Here is a 19,459-nt window from a genome sequence, read left to right as displayed (position 1 = left end):
CAGCACCAAAACCATCTTGTAATAGTACCGAACTACTCATTGTAGTGACACTGAAACATTCTATCTGAGCTCCTGTAGTGAGACTGAAACATCCTCTTTGTAATCCGAACTACTCACTGTAATGACACCGAAACTGTCAAAAGAACAAGCCTTCTCTTCAAAATCAATGAAAATTTTAAAAGATATAATTTTTATGTCAGCTCAATTTTTGTTGATTGACAGTTAAATCCCTATTCTCCAATGTTTTTATATGGTGAATAAAGAATATGAAAAATCAAACTAGCCAAAAACTCATAAATGGTTAAATTTGGCATTAGTCTATTTATGAGCACCTGGTCGGAATCCAGCAAGGTGAAATGCTTATCTACTGTTCACTAATAACTAATTAACGTTTCTCTCCAGTATACTTCCATACGACTTTGCAGAAATAGGATCTATCATAATTAGTTATTTGATTTAATGCTTTTCTTTACATTTTCACTTGAAGATGCGAATGTTGAGGCTGATGTTGGTTGCCTCTGCTAAAGTTATGCGTATGTTAAAAGATGTTTCCCGTACGAATACCAGTTCTTTCATGTTGTTAATATAGAACTCTGATTTGCAGTCATTTACTAAAGCAGTGAAAAAAATTTGAAGATTCAATGTCTCTGAAATTTTATTTGTAGGTTAAAATTTAAATTGTTCTTCTGTTGGAATTAGAAAGAATATATTTACCAAGATTCCAGTGATAACTTGGAAAGAAGCCTGACAATGGATGGTTTTGTCATTTATCTTGATGCCATCATTTAGTTATGCTAGTATTCACATGAACTTGCTTGAATGTTAACAAAACACATTGTAATCTTTTTGAAATCTAGTGTCTATGAGACACTATTCATGCCAAAAGTAATGTCAATAGTGCTTCCGAAAGTTGATTGTTAATTTGAATAGACATGTGCAGGTGCTGTGATGCTGACAGACATTGTTTTCTGGTTCATTCTTGTTCCCTTCCTGTCATCCAAACATTTCAGGTTGAAGTTGGTGAGTATTTTGTGCTTGCTTGTAGCATTTTGTTGTTGCAAAATATATTTCTATGCAAGCGTTTGTGCCTGGAAAAATACAAAACTTATGTGGTGAAATCTTGGAAGAAACAGTTAACGTAAGATCAATAAAAGTTTGAGAATATTTTTACTTTTCCAAAGATGAAAGACTGCTTTCTTATTCTTGTCTCTGTAGGTTTGTGGAGGCAGATTTTGTTCTTTTTTTTTTCCAATAGCAATTTGTTGATCCATGAACAGATGTGTTCATTAATAAAAATATTATTTTTATTGAAAAATCAATTTTTTTTTCAACAAGTTATAAAACAGGGTAACAGAACCCAATGACATTGAGAATGTTCATTATTTAGCACTCTGTTCTTTGCAAAGGAGGGAGGGACCGAAGATAACTTTTCCACTCTGAAGTCAGAATCACTTTGAACTGTTGAAGTTTCACATTCTAGAATGCAGTTTCTTGTCATTCATTTTGATATTGATCTCATGTGCTGATATGATATCTGAAACTTGAGCCTAATTTTAAATGTGTACCAAAATATTTACACAGAAGGATGCAAACTATAAAGCAGTTGAAAGTATTTTAGCAGTTGGTTTTAGTGTTGTGTAGGTAGACAGATTTTGTAATAAAAGTACTATTTCATCTCACGTCTCCTGTCCAGTGTATATAAATACCAACAAAACTGCTTCCGTTGGCTATTGGCAATAGTTTCATATTAAAAGTGGCCCTGTGATAGTACCTAGCTATATATACGGCAATGTTTTAAAACTCCGACTCCGACACCGACTTGGCCGAGGGTCGACTCCGACTCCAACTCCGACTCAGTATCAACTCGGCTGGCTCGATTTCAATGACTCGGTCATTGTAAAAAATACATTAAATATTTTTTTATTATAAAAAAACATAATTTTAAAGATTTTCATTCATGTTTCCAAACACACATGGCACCTAGTGCATTGTCCAATACATACATGATCATGATATAGAGATCAAAACAAAAACACATAACCAAGGAGGCTAGAAATGGCCTCTACAACAAAAGTAAACTGTGACCAGTACTACTGGCTACTGCCAGAGGAGCCGAGATCATGTGGATCAATATTTGGATCATCATCAATGTCAGACAGGGGGCCCCATGGCTCCTCCTCATCATCATCTCCAACTGCAACTGTAGAAGTGGTAGCACTAGCAGGCTGTGCAGCAGCTGCAAGCTGAGATAGACGAGATATGTGCTTCTGTCTTGGCTCCACAGAAGAAGTGCCTGCAATTGGAGGACTTGGGGTTGGCCCTGAGGCTGGTACAAGTGGATCAGGATCTGCATTCAACTGAACATTATGTTCGAGTGTTGCCTCCACCTGTAAATCCAAATCAATATTCTCATCAGAATCAAACTTTGCTGGATGACTCTCCACTACCCAATCTGATGTTGGATCAATGTTGTCCAACACAATGGGATCTGAATCAGGTCTTTTGTTCAACAATTGGTTGCGTCTGAGCCGGAGGTTGTATTGGACATATACTAGATTATTTAACCATTTTTGATCCAAACGGTTTCTCTTCTTTGTGTGAATCCTCTCAAAGACAGAGCAATTGCTCTCACACCCAGTAGCACTGCAAGTTTGACTCAAAATACGAATTGCAAACCTCTGCAATTCAGGACAATGGCTACCAAAAGCCTCCCACCATTGTGTTGCAAAAAACATAGGAGTGTAATGAGTTAGCTCAACAAAATTACAAATTATATCCAACTTTCAAATTATAAACGATTTAACAAAATAAGTATTAAGAATTTGAAAATTGAAATCTTTGTTTACGTGGCTCATCTACTTCCCTTGCAATCTTTGCTAGGTTCTTCCCAAAGGTACCTGAGGCACTGCTGAAGGTTGTGGCCTGTCGGTGTATCTCCTGCTGATCACACTCCAATGGGATCATGCGATCAATGCAGTCAATCAATCCATCTCTAACCTCCCCCTTCAAAGCTCTTGTCGCCTTAGCTTTATAATGATACCATGGGTTCAAAAAATACCCAGCTGCATGTATAGGGCGATGGAGTTGATTTTTCCATCTTTCATTAATGATTGCCCAAATGGGCCCACACTTAGCCACTTTATCCTTGATAATTTTTGGTTTTTTGTATCATTGTTTCCATTTCCTTTTCATTTTCCTTTGTCTCCTGGAGCATAAAGATATCAAGTTTCTCTGAAGTTATGATATCTTTCATTGCCTTAATTTTTGGCATACTTCCCATTCCTCTGCAATTCCAGGAGACTGTAATCATTATCACTTGATGTTAAGGGTTGAGGGACCTTTCCCTTTGTTAGGGTGGGCAATTTTCTCCTTAATTTTTTCCAGGAAAGTGTCCATAGGTTGTTGGGTGCCCAGAGCCATTTATTTTGTCGCTGCTTCATCTCTAATTTCTCTGTTAGTTTTTCTGCTTGTACTTTTAGGGTGGTCATGAGAGGAGAGGAGCTCTTTGCAAAGGGTACGAGTGATTATGTGATCGAAGGAGGAGGGGTGAGGGCTTTGGGAGGGGATAGGCGAGGTAGGGGAGGGATTAGAGGGGAAGGGAAGAAGAGGGGGGAGGAAGGGGGAGGGGAGGGGAGATCATGGTCCGCAAGAGAGCCAAAGGGATTAGAGACCAATATATCCGATAAGGGGGGAGGGATAGAAGACAGAGGGAGGGGAGCTGAGGGAGAGGGGGGGTCTTGAGATGAAATAGGCCTGGAAGGGAAGGATGGGGGGGAGAGGGGGGAGACAGATGAGGAAGGGGGGAAGGTAGCTGAAGAGGGAGGAAGATTGGAAACAGAAGAGGTTTTGGGTTTGGTTGCTAACTTTTTCTTCTTGACCTGCTCCCATTTTGGTTCCTAGTTTTCTATTTCTTCTGTTTCCTGATTTTTAGTACATCTATTTGCAAAATGACCATATTCATGACATACCTTACATTTGAATGGTATTTGTTCGTAGTCTAGCTGTTGGATGTGAACCCAGTTATCCACTTTGATCTTGACTGCTTCCGGAAGTCCTTTCCCCAGATCTACTTCTACACATATTCTTGCGCAGGCATGCATGTTTTCCTTTGGCTCCCCTTTGTCAATATATTTCCCCACAACATTCCCTATTGCTTTAACAGATTCATCTCCCCAGCAATGAAGAGGAAGATGAGGGAGCCTCACCCATACTGGCACTGCATTTGGCACATCCAGCTCTGGATCGAAGTCTGGAGTCCATCTGTTGAGAGAAAGCCCTCTTGAATCTATGAAATATGGCCCGTTTCTGAAGATTAAGTCTCTGTCCTCTTTCATTTCGAAGTGGAAGGTAAAGTATCCTCTTTCGCAGAATCTGATGGGGATTTTCCCCATGATAGATGAGGCCCAATTTATTTCTACCCATTTGAGGACCGAACGGGGAGAGGGCCAGAGACCAGTGAACTGAACCACCAAACCTTGCTCAGAGAGAGACAGAGTTGCGCGGCGAGGAAAAGCAAGAGGAAGGTTTATTTCAGGCATTTCATTGATCTTCTTAACAAACTTTGATATGGACGGTCTGTGACGAGACGGTCCCAAGGAGGAGAGCAGTGAAATAAAGGCTTCCGCATTTTCTCCCAGTTGTGCTGAAGTTCCTGCTGATGGGATAGGGATTGAAGCACCCTCAGGAGGAGGCTCCACATGATCCATCACATACCAGGCGAGAGCTGAAAGCCTCGAGAGCAGGAGGCCCCGAGAGCCGAAGGAGGAGGTCGCTCTCAGAGTTTGAAAATGTCTGGGCGGGAGTAGGGCACGCTCGATCTGTGGGAAATATTTTATTATGTATCAAGGTAATACACAAATAAAAAAATTAGAGGACGAACTCGTATAACTTCATCAAAACAAGAAAGTGTCGGAAAAGAAATATAATGACCTCGAAGATATGTTTTACAAAGAGGGAACAAAAAAAGATGGGGAATTTTTTTGCCTAAAGGACCATAGTGAAAAATTACTTGCGCAGGTCAAGAAAACAAAAGATACGAAGTAGTATAATAAAAAATAAAACAAGAAGAGATTTTGAGAGAGAATTCGAGAAGAATCTATTAGAGAAAGAGGAAGGAAATTTATGCTTAAAACACCTTAATAAAATGTTACTAGAACAAATTGGAGGTTTAAAAGATGAGAATAAAATCAACAATCCAGAGAGGAAAGAACTTTCACATCTAAAAAATCATAATCAAAATTTACTTAAGAGTGATAAGCAACAGTTAGAAAACAAAATGGAACAACTTAAGTAGATTGAAGCATCAAAATATTAAAGTAAAAAGATCAAACTTGTGGAAAGGGGAACAAATACAGACCTCATTAATCTCATAGATAACAAGGACATCAATCTAATTGGATTCAAAACATAATTAGAGGTTTCCATACAAATGATTGAAATTCCAAGTAAGTATCCAACAATCAACCAAGCAACATCAGTATGTATAGGAAATCATATACCAAAAGTAAATCAAGGAATCACCACAATCATGATAAAGGAAAAGCAAGTCATGAGAACTCATCGTCATCCAAATCATAAGAGTAGACATCTCAACCAATCAGCATATCAATATCTTTAAGGACAAAAACAACTAACTTATGTTTAAAAAAATATTGTAACCAACACAATTAAGTGTTATGATAACAATACATTTTGGGTATCAAATAAGTGTAAAATTCCTTAGAGGATTGAATTGGGATGGTTAGTTCATTTTTCAGTTTGACAATTTTGCTCAGCACTTCGAAGTTCATATTGTCTTGTATCATCGAAGATGGCAACGACAAAAATAAAAAAAGATGCAAAATCATTACATGACAAATAAAAAGATGTCAAGCCTGTTAGTTTTAACTTTTTGTAGCATCAAATTGTGTTATAGTCTCAAAACTTTGTGGAGAGGATAAAACACAGGAGTTCTCCAATCGTTTTTGTAAATTCCACCTAGAGATGGCTCAATTAAATTAATTTATTGATAATTAAAAAATGCCCAAGTATAACTTAGGGAAATCGATTAATTAATAGTAATTAATTGAGAAAGGCGAAAATTCTCTAGAAACTCACATAGATCGACTTGGAGATGATTTAAGCCATCGATTAAGTTTTAATCTTGGCCGTTGGAGTCCCAACTGGAGATTATAAGAAAAGGTTGATTGGTGGATGGAGATAGACACACATCACAGTGAGTGAGAGCCAACAATGCGAGTTTCTTGGGCAGGTTGAGCTAGCTAGTAGCATAGTTCGAGCCAGAGGGGGGATGCAGGGCTAGAGAGGGGTAGAGACAGTGATCCAGAGGAAGATTTTCCAGTTTTGGAGAGGCAAGAGAGGAGGCCAAATTATTTTCTCCAGGACACAGTGCAGGGCTTGTGCAGAGTCTCAAAGATGTTGTTCGATTTAGCTGGATAGGAGGTCATTTCAGTTTCTAGAGGCCCAAAGGATTTCCAGTAGGTAGGAGGGACACTTCCCCAGTTAGCGACAGGCAGGACAACTTGAGTAGCATTAGTGACAGTTTGCATAGAGGTGATGTAGAGCATGCACAAAGGGTTTGGATGGCTTGCTTGGGCTTGTCAGCTTTGAGCCGGGATTGCTTGGAGATGAGGGTAAATTCCTTAAGGTGATTTTGCCAATATTTCTCTCATATTGGATAGCCATCTGGGCATCCAAATTTATTGTATTCGAAATTCGTTGTTGTATAATAATAAAACCCTCTGCTGCTGCACTGATTTTCCCACATTGGGTTTTTCCGGGGACATTTTTCCAAAAGTAAGTGCGTCAATTTTTATGTGTGTGTGCTAGCATTTCTCAGTTCCTATTTTTGCTTCCGCAGTATTTTATTTGGTGAAGAAATTGCAGTGTGAATAATTCGTTATTTTGCCGTAAACAAAATAAACTGCATAATGAAAATTTTCAATTAAAAGAATTATTTCCAGTTGCTGTATTTCAAGGAATTTTCACATGGTATCAAAGCATATTTGACAGATAGGAAGCTCAGAGCTGGAAGAGGAAATTTCACTATTCAGAGGGAGCAACAGGTTGAAATTTTCAAAGGCTGCGTAGTGCCTAGCCAGCCAGTGCGAAGTGCTGGATAGGGGTTTGATTTTCCAGTGGAAGTAGGCAAAAAAGTTTGATTTGTTCGAGGAGGCGATTCTAGCAAGCAAAGGGAGCAACAACTTAGGATTTTTGCAGAGCAAATTTCTTGTCTTGGCTCAAAAGGTTTTGTAGCAGTTTGCTAGAGTAGATTCAGTACGAGGAAGAAGAGAAATAACACAGAATTATACTCAAGATATCTTTAGTAGATTCTCTAGAATTCTCTAGTATGGCCATGGACATATTTGATATTTTGGGGGCTTCAAAATTGCCTTCTAGATTGGAGGACGAATTGGCTTGCTTAAATAGCTCTGCTTCACAAGGTGTCTGGTACATAGATAGTGGAGCGTCAACTCACATGACAGGGGTTAGAGAATATTTCTCTAGCTATAATGAAGAGCAGACGGACTACCAGATTATGATGGGAAACAAGACCTAGTGCACTCCAGTGGGGAGAGGTACCATCGATTTTAAGAGGGAGTCAGGAGCACGTACTATTGCTACAGATGTGTTGCATGTGCTAGGATTGGGTATGAACCTAATTTAAGTATCCCAGTTACAGGATAAGGGATAGGATGTCCACTTCAAAGGGAAGAAGGTGTTTGTCAAACACCCAAGCTGGAAGAGGGTGAAACAAATTGGAGTTCTAAGCAACAGGTTGTATAGGTTGCAGCTTGATTCTCTAATGACACTAATAGGAAGTAACAATAACACGAGGAAAGACTTGAATGAGCTATGGCATAGGAGAATGAGATATTTACATCACGGAGCACTTAGAATGATGCTCAGATAGATAGTGACAGGTGTTCCAGAACTTGGCATGGAACATGATGCTGTGTGCAGAGGGACTGATACATTTCGACATTTGTGGCCCTATGTCCACTAGAGTTCTCAATCGGGCCGAGTATTTCGTCACCTTTATTGATGACCATTCCAACAAAACCTGGATTTCCTTCTTGGATACCAAGGATGAGGTCTTCAATCGCTTCAAGGAGTTCAAGGCTCTTGTGGAGAATGCAACAGGGAAGAAGATCAAGGTGCTTTGCTCAGATAATGGTGGAGTGTATTGAACAAAGTTTGTATACTCACAATAATCTTCAGAATACTTCGAAGACAAAGACATCCATTGTAGGACAAGTAATTGTATATTGAATATTTTAAAAGAATTGATGAGATGATTACAAATGAGGGTGAGGGTCTTCTTATATACCCTAGGTAGGGACCTCTTTGCCAACGATTATGTTCTTAGGGAGATACCTTTTTATTAACTAGTTACTAATTAATAATTATTTATTATTATTATAGTTTTACATTATTTGTATTATTTTATATATATTTTTATTCATAACATTGCCTTCCTCTTTAAAAAGCTTTGTCCTCAAAGCTTATTGATGAAAGGGTTTGATCTCTTTTCCTGTTTCGAATATCTTCTCGTCTCTGAACTTTCATCTTCATTAATACAAGTCGATATGATGCTGAGTGATAAACAAAATTGTCGGACTGAGGATGGATCAGACCATCCTAGATTAACCTTCTGTGGAATCTTCCGATCGCTGAAATTTTGTAATGAATGGTTATCATAACACTGGATTTTACAAACTTCAATATTTCTTGGATCATAAATTTGTTGTTTTCGTTCTGAATGATTCAAATATGTAGACTAACTTAGTTTTATGCTCTTGTGATTCAAATGTCGATAAGGAGCTCTTGCAGTTTGATCTTGCCCTAATCTATTTGAAGTGATTTCTTGATTTACTTCAGGTACTATTGTTGTTGAGTTGGTTACTGAATCATCACTTGGAATTTCCATTGTTTGAACTGTAATATCTGGATTGGTTTTAACTTCTATAGGTTTCTCTTCTTCTTGAGTTGTGATATTGACTGGGTTAGTATTTATTCCTTTATCTTCAACTTGGACAAAAATGATTGAAGACTTCAATACTACCTCTTGAAGTTGTTCTAACTTGTCATTTAGTGACTTCTTGTCATTTTTAAGCTTGTTTATTTGCGTAAGAAGGTTTTGGTTATGATTCCTTAGACATAAAAGTTCGTTATTTTCTGAATCATTGTCTTTGTTCTTAGTATCCTTCTCTTTATCTTTTGTTGACACCTAATCTTCATGATTGGGGGAATTTGTAAATAAATAAATTAGGAATGTGAACAGTCATCGGGAGATGAACTGAACAATCACTCCTATTGTATATAACAATAACCTACCTATGGAATAATAGACGAATCAGTTTTACTGCCTTTGGAGAGTTACTGCCTGGCCTGACATGGTATCAGAGCCAGCTTCTGTTCTTTGTAACTCCCTCCCGCATAGTCTGCTCATATTCTGCCCATGTTCTGCAGGCTGATATGTCTGTCATATCCCTGCGAAATCTCAATCATTTTACAATAATTTCGTTGTGTGTGAGTTCCATTTTGCTATGCGTTGTGAGTCTCAACCCAAGCCTGCGCCTGCCTGTCTTCTGAATACAATAATCGCTCTCTGGCTGTCCTGACAGAGAACTGAACAGTCAGACCATGTCATAAACGTTTCAAAAGGGCGTTATTCCTCCATTGCATGAATTGCTTCAAGCTACGCCTCCATTGATTATACTCTGCGGATTCTCACATCTCACCTGCGCCTCCATTGATTATTCTGTGTGGATCTTGCAGGTTTGAGTCTTGGCCACTGTTTGAGCTTTTTTTTGTATCTTCGTTACCCGTATGCCTTGATCTTCGTTGATCGAACTCGGCATTTTTTTTCTCTCTCTGGATTTAGTCGTAGCAATAAATCTGTGCTACTTGTGCGAACTGATGTCTCGATTTTCTGAGTCAAATGATTAATGGTGTCTCCGTCCGCAGAATGGTGTCTCAATTTTCTGAGTCGAATGGTTAATGGTGGCACAACGGAATGCATACACAGCAAAGTTATATTAAATGACTTCGCGTTAACATTATTGTATTAACATATGTCTGTGGGTCTATAAATTTTTTAATGGTCTTCAACGGTTGAATCTGGAACCTGAAGCTTAGCATTTGGAACCTGAAGCGTATGCGTACCTGAAGCGTAGCATCTGGAACCTGAAGCGTAGCATCTGGAACCTGACACTAGTAGATTCGGGTCTACGTCGACGGAGTTTGCTGCAAACCTTGTAGATTTTGGATATGAGAAAATTTCAGTGACAGGCTGCAACGATGGTTTCGACAACAATATCAAGTAGAGCTGTCTCAACTTGGTATATGGCTGTACATGTGGTCAACACTATAATCTTTCTGAGAAAAATATTTTCTTTATAGAATCTAACTGAACACTTTGTAGCAGAGCTGTAAGATAAATAAGTTAAGCATCTCCAACATGGAAGATCGATGTTTTAACTGACAGTGGTTGAAGCTAAATTTGAATTTGTGCTGATTTGTTATGTTAATTCAGTACAAAATATTGGAGATTTGTTTATTTCAATGGTATGCGAACCTGACATGGTATGCTGGATGCTTTTATCAAACATTAGAGGGATTTGAAGAAAATATAGTGCATAAAGTTGTAGCGTAAGGAAGAGATTTGAAATCCTTTGAGAATGCCTTTTTTGAGTGCAATTTCACTGTATATCAGCAGAAGTTTTTTTTTTTATCAGCAAAAGTATTTTTTACAGAATGCATTCAATCATCTCTATGGTAGGAATAATTCTCACTGGCAAGGAGAACTATCCTGAATGGTCCCGGATGATAAAACACACCCTCATCTTCAATGAGTTGTGGAAAGGAGTGTGTGTCAGAGAAGCAGACAATGACCTAGTGCAGCGTACATTAGACAAAGAGCTCGTCATTTGGGAAAACAAGAACAACAAAGCCTATGCATTAATCGCAGCATCTATAAATGAAGAGGTGAGTCGCCATATTTCATCATATTCAACTGCCTTTGAAGCTTTACAAAAGTTGAAAGAACTCTATGACTCACATTCTGCACTTGAAGTTGTTCAACTCATGATTAAACTCTTCACTCTTGAACTAAAAAATAATGATCCTCTTGCTCTTGCATCTGAAGTAAAGTCTATAATGCATGATATCAAATCCATTAAGGTTGAGCTGGATATCCCTCTTATTGCTTTTCTCAAGGCACTCTATCCTACCTACTCCAATTATCTTGAGTCTTTACAAGCAAATGGAAATCTTAAAGATATAACCTTTGACTCTCTTGTGAAAAAGTTTGCTGAAAGAGAGAAAGCCTTTGGAAAGAAGACAGCCCCTGAATCTTCTGAAGAGACTGTGTGCCTTGCTCATAAAGAAAAGCATCATGCTCAAGATTCTACAAGAGGAAGAGGAAGATACTTCAGAGGCAGGGGGGGCAGACATTCTCAAGGAGAAAAGGCAGACCTACACTGCATTCGCTGCAAAAGAAATGGATCACATGATGCTTCTACATGCAAGCTACCATGGGACAAAATTGAACAGAAAAGAAACCAACAGAAAGGTAAAACTGATGATACAGTCAAAGGTAAAGCACCTGAATCCGCTCACTATATTGAGGCACAATGTAACATTGGAGTAAATGAAGATTTGTTTAATGCTTCACTTGCTTCTTCGAAAAATGATTGGTTGCTTGATTCAGGAGCAACCTGTCATATGACTCATAGAAAAGATTTTTTTGAAGATTTCACTAATAATGTTGATGGAGCAGTATACTTTGCAGATCAGTCAAAAATCAAGCCATCAGGGCTTGGCACAATCAGGCTTAAACTGCCTGGTCTTCCAGACTTTTTTCTGGATCATGTTCTATATCTCCCACAGCTCAAAAGAAACTTGCTGTCCTTGGTTCACATCCGCCAGCAAGGTCACTCCATTCATATGTTTGATGGCAAGCTTGAGGTAAGAAAAGCATTTGACCACTCACTTGTCATGAGGGGAATAGAAGAAGAAAGGCTTCTCAAACTGCAAGGAACCTCTGCTCATGCACAAAATTTCTCATATCTCATCATGAAGAAGGTACACTTCCATCAAGTTTATTATGGCATGCTAGATTTGGACATTTAAACTATGACAGTCTCCGCTTATTGAAGAAAAATGGTGTTGCTAGTTTGCCTACAATTCCTAGGAAACATAAGCAATGTGATGCTTGCATTCTAGGAAAGCATAGCAAACAGTCTTTTCATGATTCACATTCAAGAGCACATAGGAAGCTTGAACTTCATTCAGATTTATGTGGTCCAATGCCTGTTCCTTTTGCAAATGGAAATAAATATATCATGACATTTATTGATGATTACACCAGAATGTGTTGGGTTTATTTATTGAAGAACAAATCTGATTCCTTTCAAACATTCAAGAATTTTCATAAATGGATTGAAAATGATGCACAATCTCATATTGGGTCTATTTGCACTGATAATTGAAAAGAATATACATCAAATGAATTTGAAAACTATCTTCGCCAACATGGGATCAAACATCAAACAACTGTGCCTTATAATCCCCAACATAATGGTGTAGCTGAAAGAATGAATAGAACAATCTTGAACATGGTACGATCCATGCTTTTCTTAAAAAATGTAAAGATAATGTTTTGGGCTGATGCTGTTCTATGTGCTGCATATATAAAGAATAAATGTCCATCTAATGCTATAAGAAACAAGACTCCTTATGAATTGTGGTATGGACATGTTCCTTCGGTAAAACATCTCAGGATCTTTGGTTCCACCTGTTATGCTTTGATACCAAAGGTACATAGAAACAAACTTGGTGCTAGAAGTCGTAAGTGTATCTTCCTGGGGTATTCAAACACCTCCAAAGCATACCACCTCTATGATGAAGTAAATAAAAAGTTTGTTGTATCTAGAGATGTAATTTTTCTTGAATCATCCAAATCTGACAATGTTGTTGAGCGACAACTTGATCACTTGGATAGATTCGCAAAAACGAAATCATTTCAAGAATTTGATAATCAGATTCCACATCTTGAAGGGGGGATTCCTATACTAGATCAACATGTGGAATCTTCTTCTGAAGAACACTATCCCCCGAATGGAACGGATGATGCTTTAAGTGATGTAATTGATAGAATTGGGAGACTCAATCTTGATTCAGTCCCAACTCAATCAACAGAGCAGCCTAGACCATCTCAGAAAGGTCCCCCAAAGTGGCTGACAAAGACACTTGAAAGTGTTCATCCTGATGAAATTGGAAAAACAGGAACCAGAAATTCAAACCGACAAAATGGAGGTGATGTAGATGACTGTAATTCACCTGTTGATATGGATGTTACTTATGATTGTGAATTGAACTTGTCTACAGATTTTGAACCAACTTCCTTCAAAGAAGCTGCTTCTCATGGTGAATGGAAAGAAGCGATGCAAAAGGAGTATGATGCCCCCATAAAGAATGGCAATTGGAAGCTGGTTGATCCTCCATTTGGAACCAAACCAATTGGCTGCAAGTGGGTCTACAAGAACAAGTACAAAGCTGATGGCTCACTTGACAAGCACAAAGCTAGGCTTGTGGAAAAAGGTTTTGCACAGAAGGAAGGGGTTGATTATGAGGAAACTTTTGCCCCCACAGCAAAATGGGCCACCATCCGGACACTCTTTGCACTAGCAGCTCAGAACGGTTGGAAAGTCCATCAAATGGATGTAAAAACTGCCTTCTTGAATGGAGATCTAAAAGAGAATGTTTTTATGTCCCAGCCCGAAGGATTTGCTGTGAAAGGACATGAACATAAAGTATGCAAACTTGTGAAGTCCTTGTATGGCCTCAAACAAGCACCACGAGCCTGGTATGAAAAACTAACTGAGCATCTTCTGAAACTCAACTTCAATCATTTTGATCTTGATGATGCAACTTTTTTTGTCAAGAAAGTTGGCAAAACAGTTGTGTATCTTGTGGTATATGTAGATGATCTTTTAATGACAGGGAACAATGAAAGCTACATTGCATCCATAAAGAAGGAATTGGGGAAAAGTTTTGAAATGACTGATTTGGGCTATGTTCATTACTATCTTGGCATTGAAGTAACCCAACATCCAAAATCCATATTTCTTTCTCAAAAGAAATACATTGGAGATTTGTTAAACAGATTTGGCATGACAGAGTGCAATCCTCTTTCTACTCCAATGGAACAAAACTTAAAGCTCACATCTATTGAAGGAAAGGAATTTGAGGATGCAACAAAGTATAGACAACTTGTAGGAAGTCTCATCTACCTCACTACTACCAGACCAGACGTTTCATTTGCTGTTGGAATCCTCTCCAGGTTTATGCAAAAGCCTTGTGAGGGACATTGGTCTACTGCAAAAAGAGTTCTAAGGTACTTGAAGGGAACTCAAGACCTAGGAATCAAGTATACACAGGTGGACGACTTCAGCGTGATTGGATACTCTGATTCAGACTTCAATGGAGACAAAGAAACTGGGGTATCTACTTCAGGATATGCTATGGGTCTTGGATCAGGAGCTGTCTCCTGGAGATCACGCAAACAATCAGTTCCAGTAGATTCCACAACAGAAGCAGAATACGTGGCAGCAGCTGAAGCAACGAAAGAAATTGTGTGGCTCAGGAAAATTCTTGAAGATTTGCAGGTAAAACAAGTTCAATCAACTCCACTCATGATTGATAACACCTCTGCAATAAAGTTGGCCAAGAACCCAAAGTTCCATGATCGAACAAAGCATATCAATACTAAATATCATCTGATTCGACATCATGTTGAGGCCAAAACAATCCATTTCTGTCATTGTTCCACAAATGAGCAAATTGCAGACATCTTCACCAAAGCACTTGGAAAGGAAAAGCTTGAACGATTCAGAATGATGCTTGGACTCACCAACATCCCTTCAGATTAAGGGGGGGAGTGTTGACACCTAATCTTCATGATTGGGGGAATTTTAAATAAATAAATTAGGAATGTGAACAGTCATCGGGAGATGAACTGAACAATCACTCCTATTGTATATAACACTAACCTACCTATGGAATAATAGACGAATCGGTTTTACTGCCTTTGGAGAGTTACTGCCTGGCCTGACATCTTTTATACTTTTGATTTATTCTAATAGCCTTTGATTCAGGTATTTTAAGCGCAAATTTTCTTCTTCTTTCTTCCATAGATTCTCGTTTAATTCTGTCTTATAAATTTCATTTTCTTGCTTTAATTTTTGCTTCTTAACCTTGGACTTCTTAATCTGTTCAAGTATTTTTGATTATGGTCCCTTAGGCGCAAAATTTCCTCCTCCTTTTCTTTTGACTTATTGTAAAAGATGTCTTCAATATATTTATACTTCTTTTCTTATGCTTCATTCTTTTGTTGAAGTCTTGTGGTTTTTTCTTTTAATTTTTTAATTTGCGTTTGGGTATTACCTTGATATTCTTCCAAAGTAAACAATCTTCGACACTTTGGACAAAGTATTGTGTGATTTTTGAAAATCGATAAAAATTGATCTTTTGTTCGACAAAATGGACATTTGGTCCAAAATGTAGAGTTATGTATGGAATCCATAGTTTCTTCGTTCATTTTTGAATTAGACTCCATTTTTATTTATTATTTTAATTTATTTTTGGGATGAGCTCTGGGCTTAATGATAACCCCATTTTCTTTAATGAGATTAGGGCTTAACAAGTAACCCTTTTTTGTTTGTTTTATAAAAATTTTATATCAAAAAAATATTCCTCTTTTATACTTTCAAAAATACTTTTTTTTATGACGTTAGGAGTATTAAAATATGATTTCTATTTCCCACTAGCTTCAATTTTAAAGCTCTTTGTGGAGTATCCACTAATAATGTTTCCCTTTGTACTTTCGTTAACTTGATCAAAATATATATGGCACTTTTTCTTTTGTTTCAATTTCAAAATGACTTAATATGAATATAATTTCCTTTGTTAATTCTCTACGTGTCTTCTTCAATTTTGGTTAATTATATTCTTTTTCCCACTTTTATAACATTAGAATATAATGTAGTGCAAACAATTGTGAAATTCCGTTGACCTTGAAAGGTCACGATGTCTCGATAACACGTGATGTGTTCGTTCCACTCCAAGTGATAGAATACCATCTATTGAATTTAACAATTTTTTTATATGCACCAAATTTAAATTATCTCCTATCCACAAGTTCAATTGGAATTTATTATGCGAGCACGAGCATAGGTTGGTATACCAACAGTTATACGGTGCTATTGCAGCGTGGGAACAATCAAACGAGGGCAATCGAGCGATGGTGGTGGAGGTGTTGAGAAATCTAGGGCATCAAGATTAGGTGATTTCTCTTAATTAGATAACTGCCTGTGAATGCTTTTTACTTCTTGATTAGGATCTCCTTTTTCTTATGTTATTATAATTTTCTTCTTCATCAAACACCTACCAAGCATAAACCATAAAGAGACAAGAGACACAGAATATAGGCTATCACCCAGGGCCAAAACCTCTCATGCTTGAGATGAAAACCCAAACAAATTCTTCTTCATATAGAGATTCGAATTGACGAATACCAAGACCAAGACCCTTGACCTATTTTCCACTCCAAGACCAAGACACAAGTTCCCTTGATGATAGTCCACCTTCTGCTCCTTCTTTATCTCGACTCCTCTTCCACTTCGACTGTTTGCTTCAAACCTTCAACCTCCTTGAATTAGGTGTGCAATCCTAATTCTAACTTGTACATAAGACCTTTTCTTATGCCTTTCCTTCACTTTGGGATGGAGTCTCCTACTAGCTTGACTCGACCTCCCTTATGACTTGAACTTCTTTCAACTCGGCTACCGAAAAGGACTGATGTTCTTCTTGGCTCTTCTGCTACAACTAATCTTTTTCTACCCCACACCTGTAGAGGAAATTAACCCAAAAACAAACTTGAAATGAGCTCGGTTTATACCTTCCTTCCTTTGCTTGATAACAGACTTCCTTTAGTAAGATTAACACTTCTTGCTGCATACTTGACCGAAAAACCACCTCTGAAATTCTGTGTTTGAACTTTGAAATAAGGCTGAGCTGCCCTATTTATAGTTGTTGCCCATTCTAATTGGCCGACTTGAAAGGAGGATGAGCTGATGTGTCCTTTGAAGAGATATTGTTATTCGGATTCCTTTTGAAGCCGATTTGAAGGGAGATACTTGTGCTTGTCTTGGAGGGCTATTTATACTTATCTAATGACTCATACAAAATGTAACATGCTCAAGAAGGGTGCTTCATACATGACATAGACTCAAATTGACTTTTATGATTAGATGACAAATCCTAAAGGCTCACAATGGGAGCCATCACTAAAATAAAATTCCTTGCTCATGAAACCCATGAGATAAGCATTATAATAATAATTTTATTTTTCTTATTTTCATCAATTACATAAAATCACAATTACACGTCATTATGAAGACCGAACCTAGTTACACTTTTCAACACTCCCTCTTAACTAGGGAGGTATTCATAATGGTACTTGGTCATTCTCAATCTGAAGAACCTCTCATAAGAAGAGTCGAAGGTAACCCATCTATATAGCATCATATCAACTGACATTGTCACATAGAAAGGCCTTGACTAACAACTCTATCTCTCAACGAGATCTGAGCACAATGCTGGCAAGACTAATGATGTATAGATACCCTCATCATTGTCTCTCTCGGAACATATCCCACCTAGGTTCTCAGGGTGTGTTCCACCAGGACTATTCTTTTCTTGGATTCCCAGTCCTCAAAGAATATCGGTCCTCTACGACTACTCTTATCTTGGATGCCCTAACTCATCCCCAAAGAGTACCGGATGCCAGATGTTTACCCAATCATCCATTCTGTCTTCCCAAGTGAAGACAATAATGATGTGTCTATCTCTCCCTCTTAATTAGGAAGGACATATCTATTCTGATAAAGGAATGTACTCATTATTACAGAAGGAATGTACCTAAGCTCCCTCTTGGCTTAGGAATTTCCAAGTTTCTTCCAAGTAAGAAACTTGTTTCCAGGCTCTCTCTTAATTAGGGACCTACAACAACTCAAGTGGAGATGATGGGACAACTAGCTGCTCGAAGAAATCCTCTTCACGATGTCATGAACTTTTTTTCGTTATCTAGGAGTCTTTATGTTTGGGACTTGTACATAAAGCACCAACCATCCATCACTTTCATCCATGAGTCAACCATGTCATCATCAAAAAGTGATCCGTCAGTCCATATATGGCCTTCCTTCATGCCATGCTGCTTTCTTCATGTCATGTTTACTTAAGGACCTTTCATCCTACGACATGTGCATCGGTGGTGGAAGACATCCATAGATCTTCCCTCGACAGCCCTGCATAAACCCATTCAGGTATTTGTTCAAAAATAAAGGAATGAACATTAAAATCAACATTACCTTTGTGATGGTCTTTCATCATGACATCTTCTACTTTGCATCAACATCCTGCATACATATCGACACATCTCCTAAAGATATATATTGCCAAGGGTCTGTTTCTTTTTCAGACTCCATTAGAGTCTTCATATCTTTCATGGAGATATCCTAGTCAAATCTTCTTGGTCTTTCAGATGTTGATTGCCTTTACCATGGTTGCATATTCCATGATCTTTTCCTTCCTTTCTTCACACATTTCATTCCCAGGAGCTTCTAATCAGAGTTCCTGTTAAGTTATGGTATGTTCTATGCTTATAACAGTTTACTTCTTTTTCTTATTATATTCCACCGATTAGCAATCACATGTACGTAAAGTAAAGTGCAGATAGAACATTAAACGATCGACAGAAAACAAGCCAAGACAAGAGACACAAGATGTGGCGGCTAGCCAGGGACAAACCCCACAATGTGTGGGGAAACCCTTTGATCAATACTTCTTTTATCTTCAATAATTCAGCAGAGATAAATAGTACAATAAATATGATTCATATCAGCAGTAGCAAACCCTAGATCAGTAGCATCAGCATTAGCGGCTTCATTATCAAACTAGGGTAGACCATATCTCACAAACCGACAGTCGGATTGACTTCATTCCACCACCAAAAGTTTCGGCTTCCAGAGGAGGTTCAGATGAACCTACAGCGCAGTTCAGATGAGGAGATCTTCTAGGCCACGCAAGTCAATCTTTACTTCTGCAGTTGCAGCTTCAGTTTCAGCAGTTTCCGGCTTCAAACTAGGGCAGTCGATATCTTGCAAACCGTTCGTCGGATTGACTTCATTCCACCACCAAAAGTTGCGGCTTTCAAAGGAGCTTCAGATGAACCTACAACGCAGTTCCAAAGAGGAGATCTTCTAGGCCACGCAAGTCAATCTTTACTTCTGCAGTTGCAGCTTCAGTTTCAACAGTTTCCGGCTTCAAACTAGGGCAGTCGATATCTTGCAAACCATTCATCGGATTGACTTCATTCCACCACCAAAAGTTACGG

General features: G+C 38.2%; 1 protein-coding gene across 8 annotated transcripts in view; it reads left to right on the top strand.

Annotated features, from left to right (window-relative positions):
- Nucleotides 1-19,459, top strand: part of LOC149249086 (uncharacterized) — a 245,136-nt gene that overhangs the window by 122,701 nt on the left and 102,976 nt on the right. For all 8 annotated transcript variants that reach the window (XM_089458621.1, XM_089458622.1, XM_089458619.1 and 5 more), the window contains one exon: nucleotides 931-1,020. In XM_089458621.1, the coding sequence (XP_089314747.1) occupies nucleotides 931-1,020 (90 nt within the window). The remainder of the gene's footprint in view (nucleotides 1-930; nucleotides 1,021-19,459) is intronic.

The sequence above is a fragment of the Pinus tabuliformis genome, chromosome 7 (assembly GCF_031772625.1).
Source record: "Pinus tabuliformis cultivar Carrire ecotype Pingquan chromosome 7, CPIR1, whole genome shotgun sequence".
Taxonomy (NCBI): Eukaryota; Viridiplantae; Streptophyta; class Pinopsida; order Pinales; family Pinaceae; genus Pinus; species Pinus tabuliformis.
This window is presented reverse-complemented; position numbering and strand designations above follow the sequence as displayed.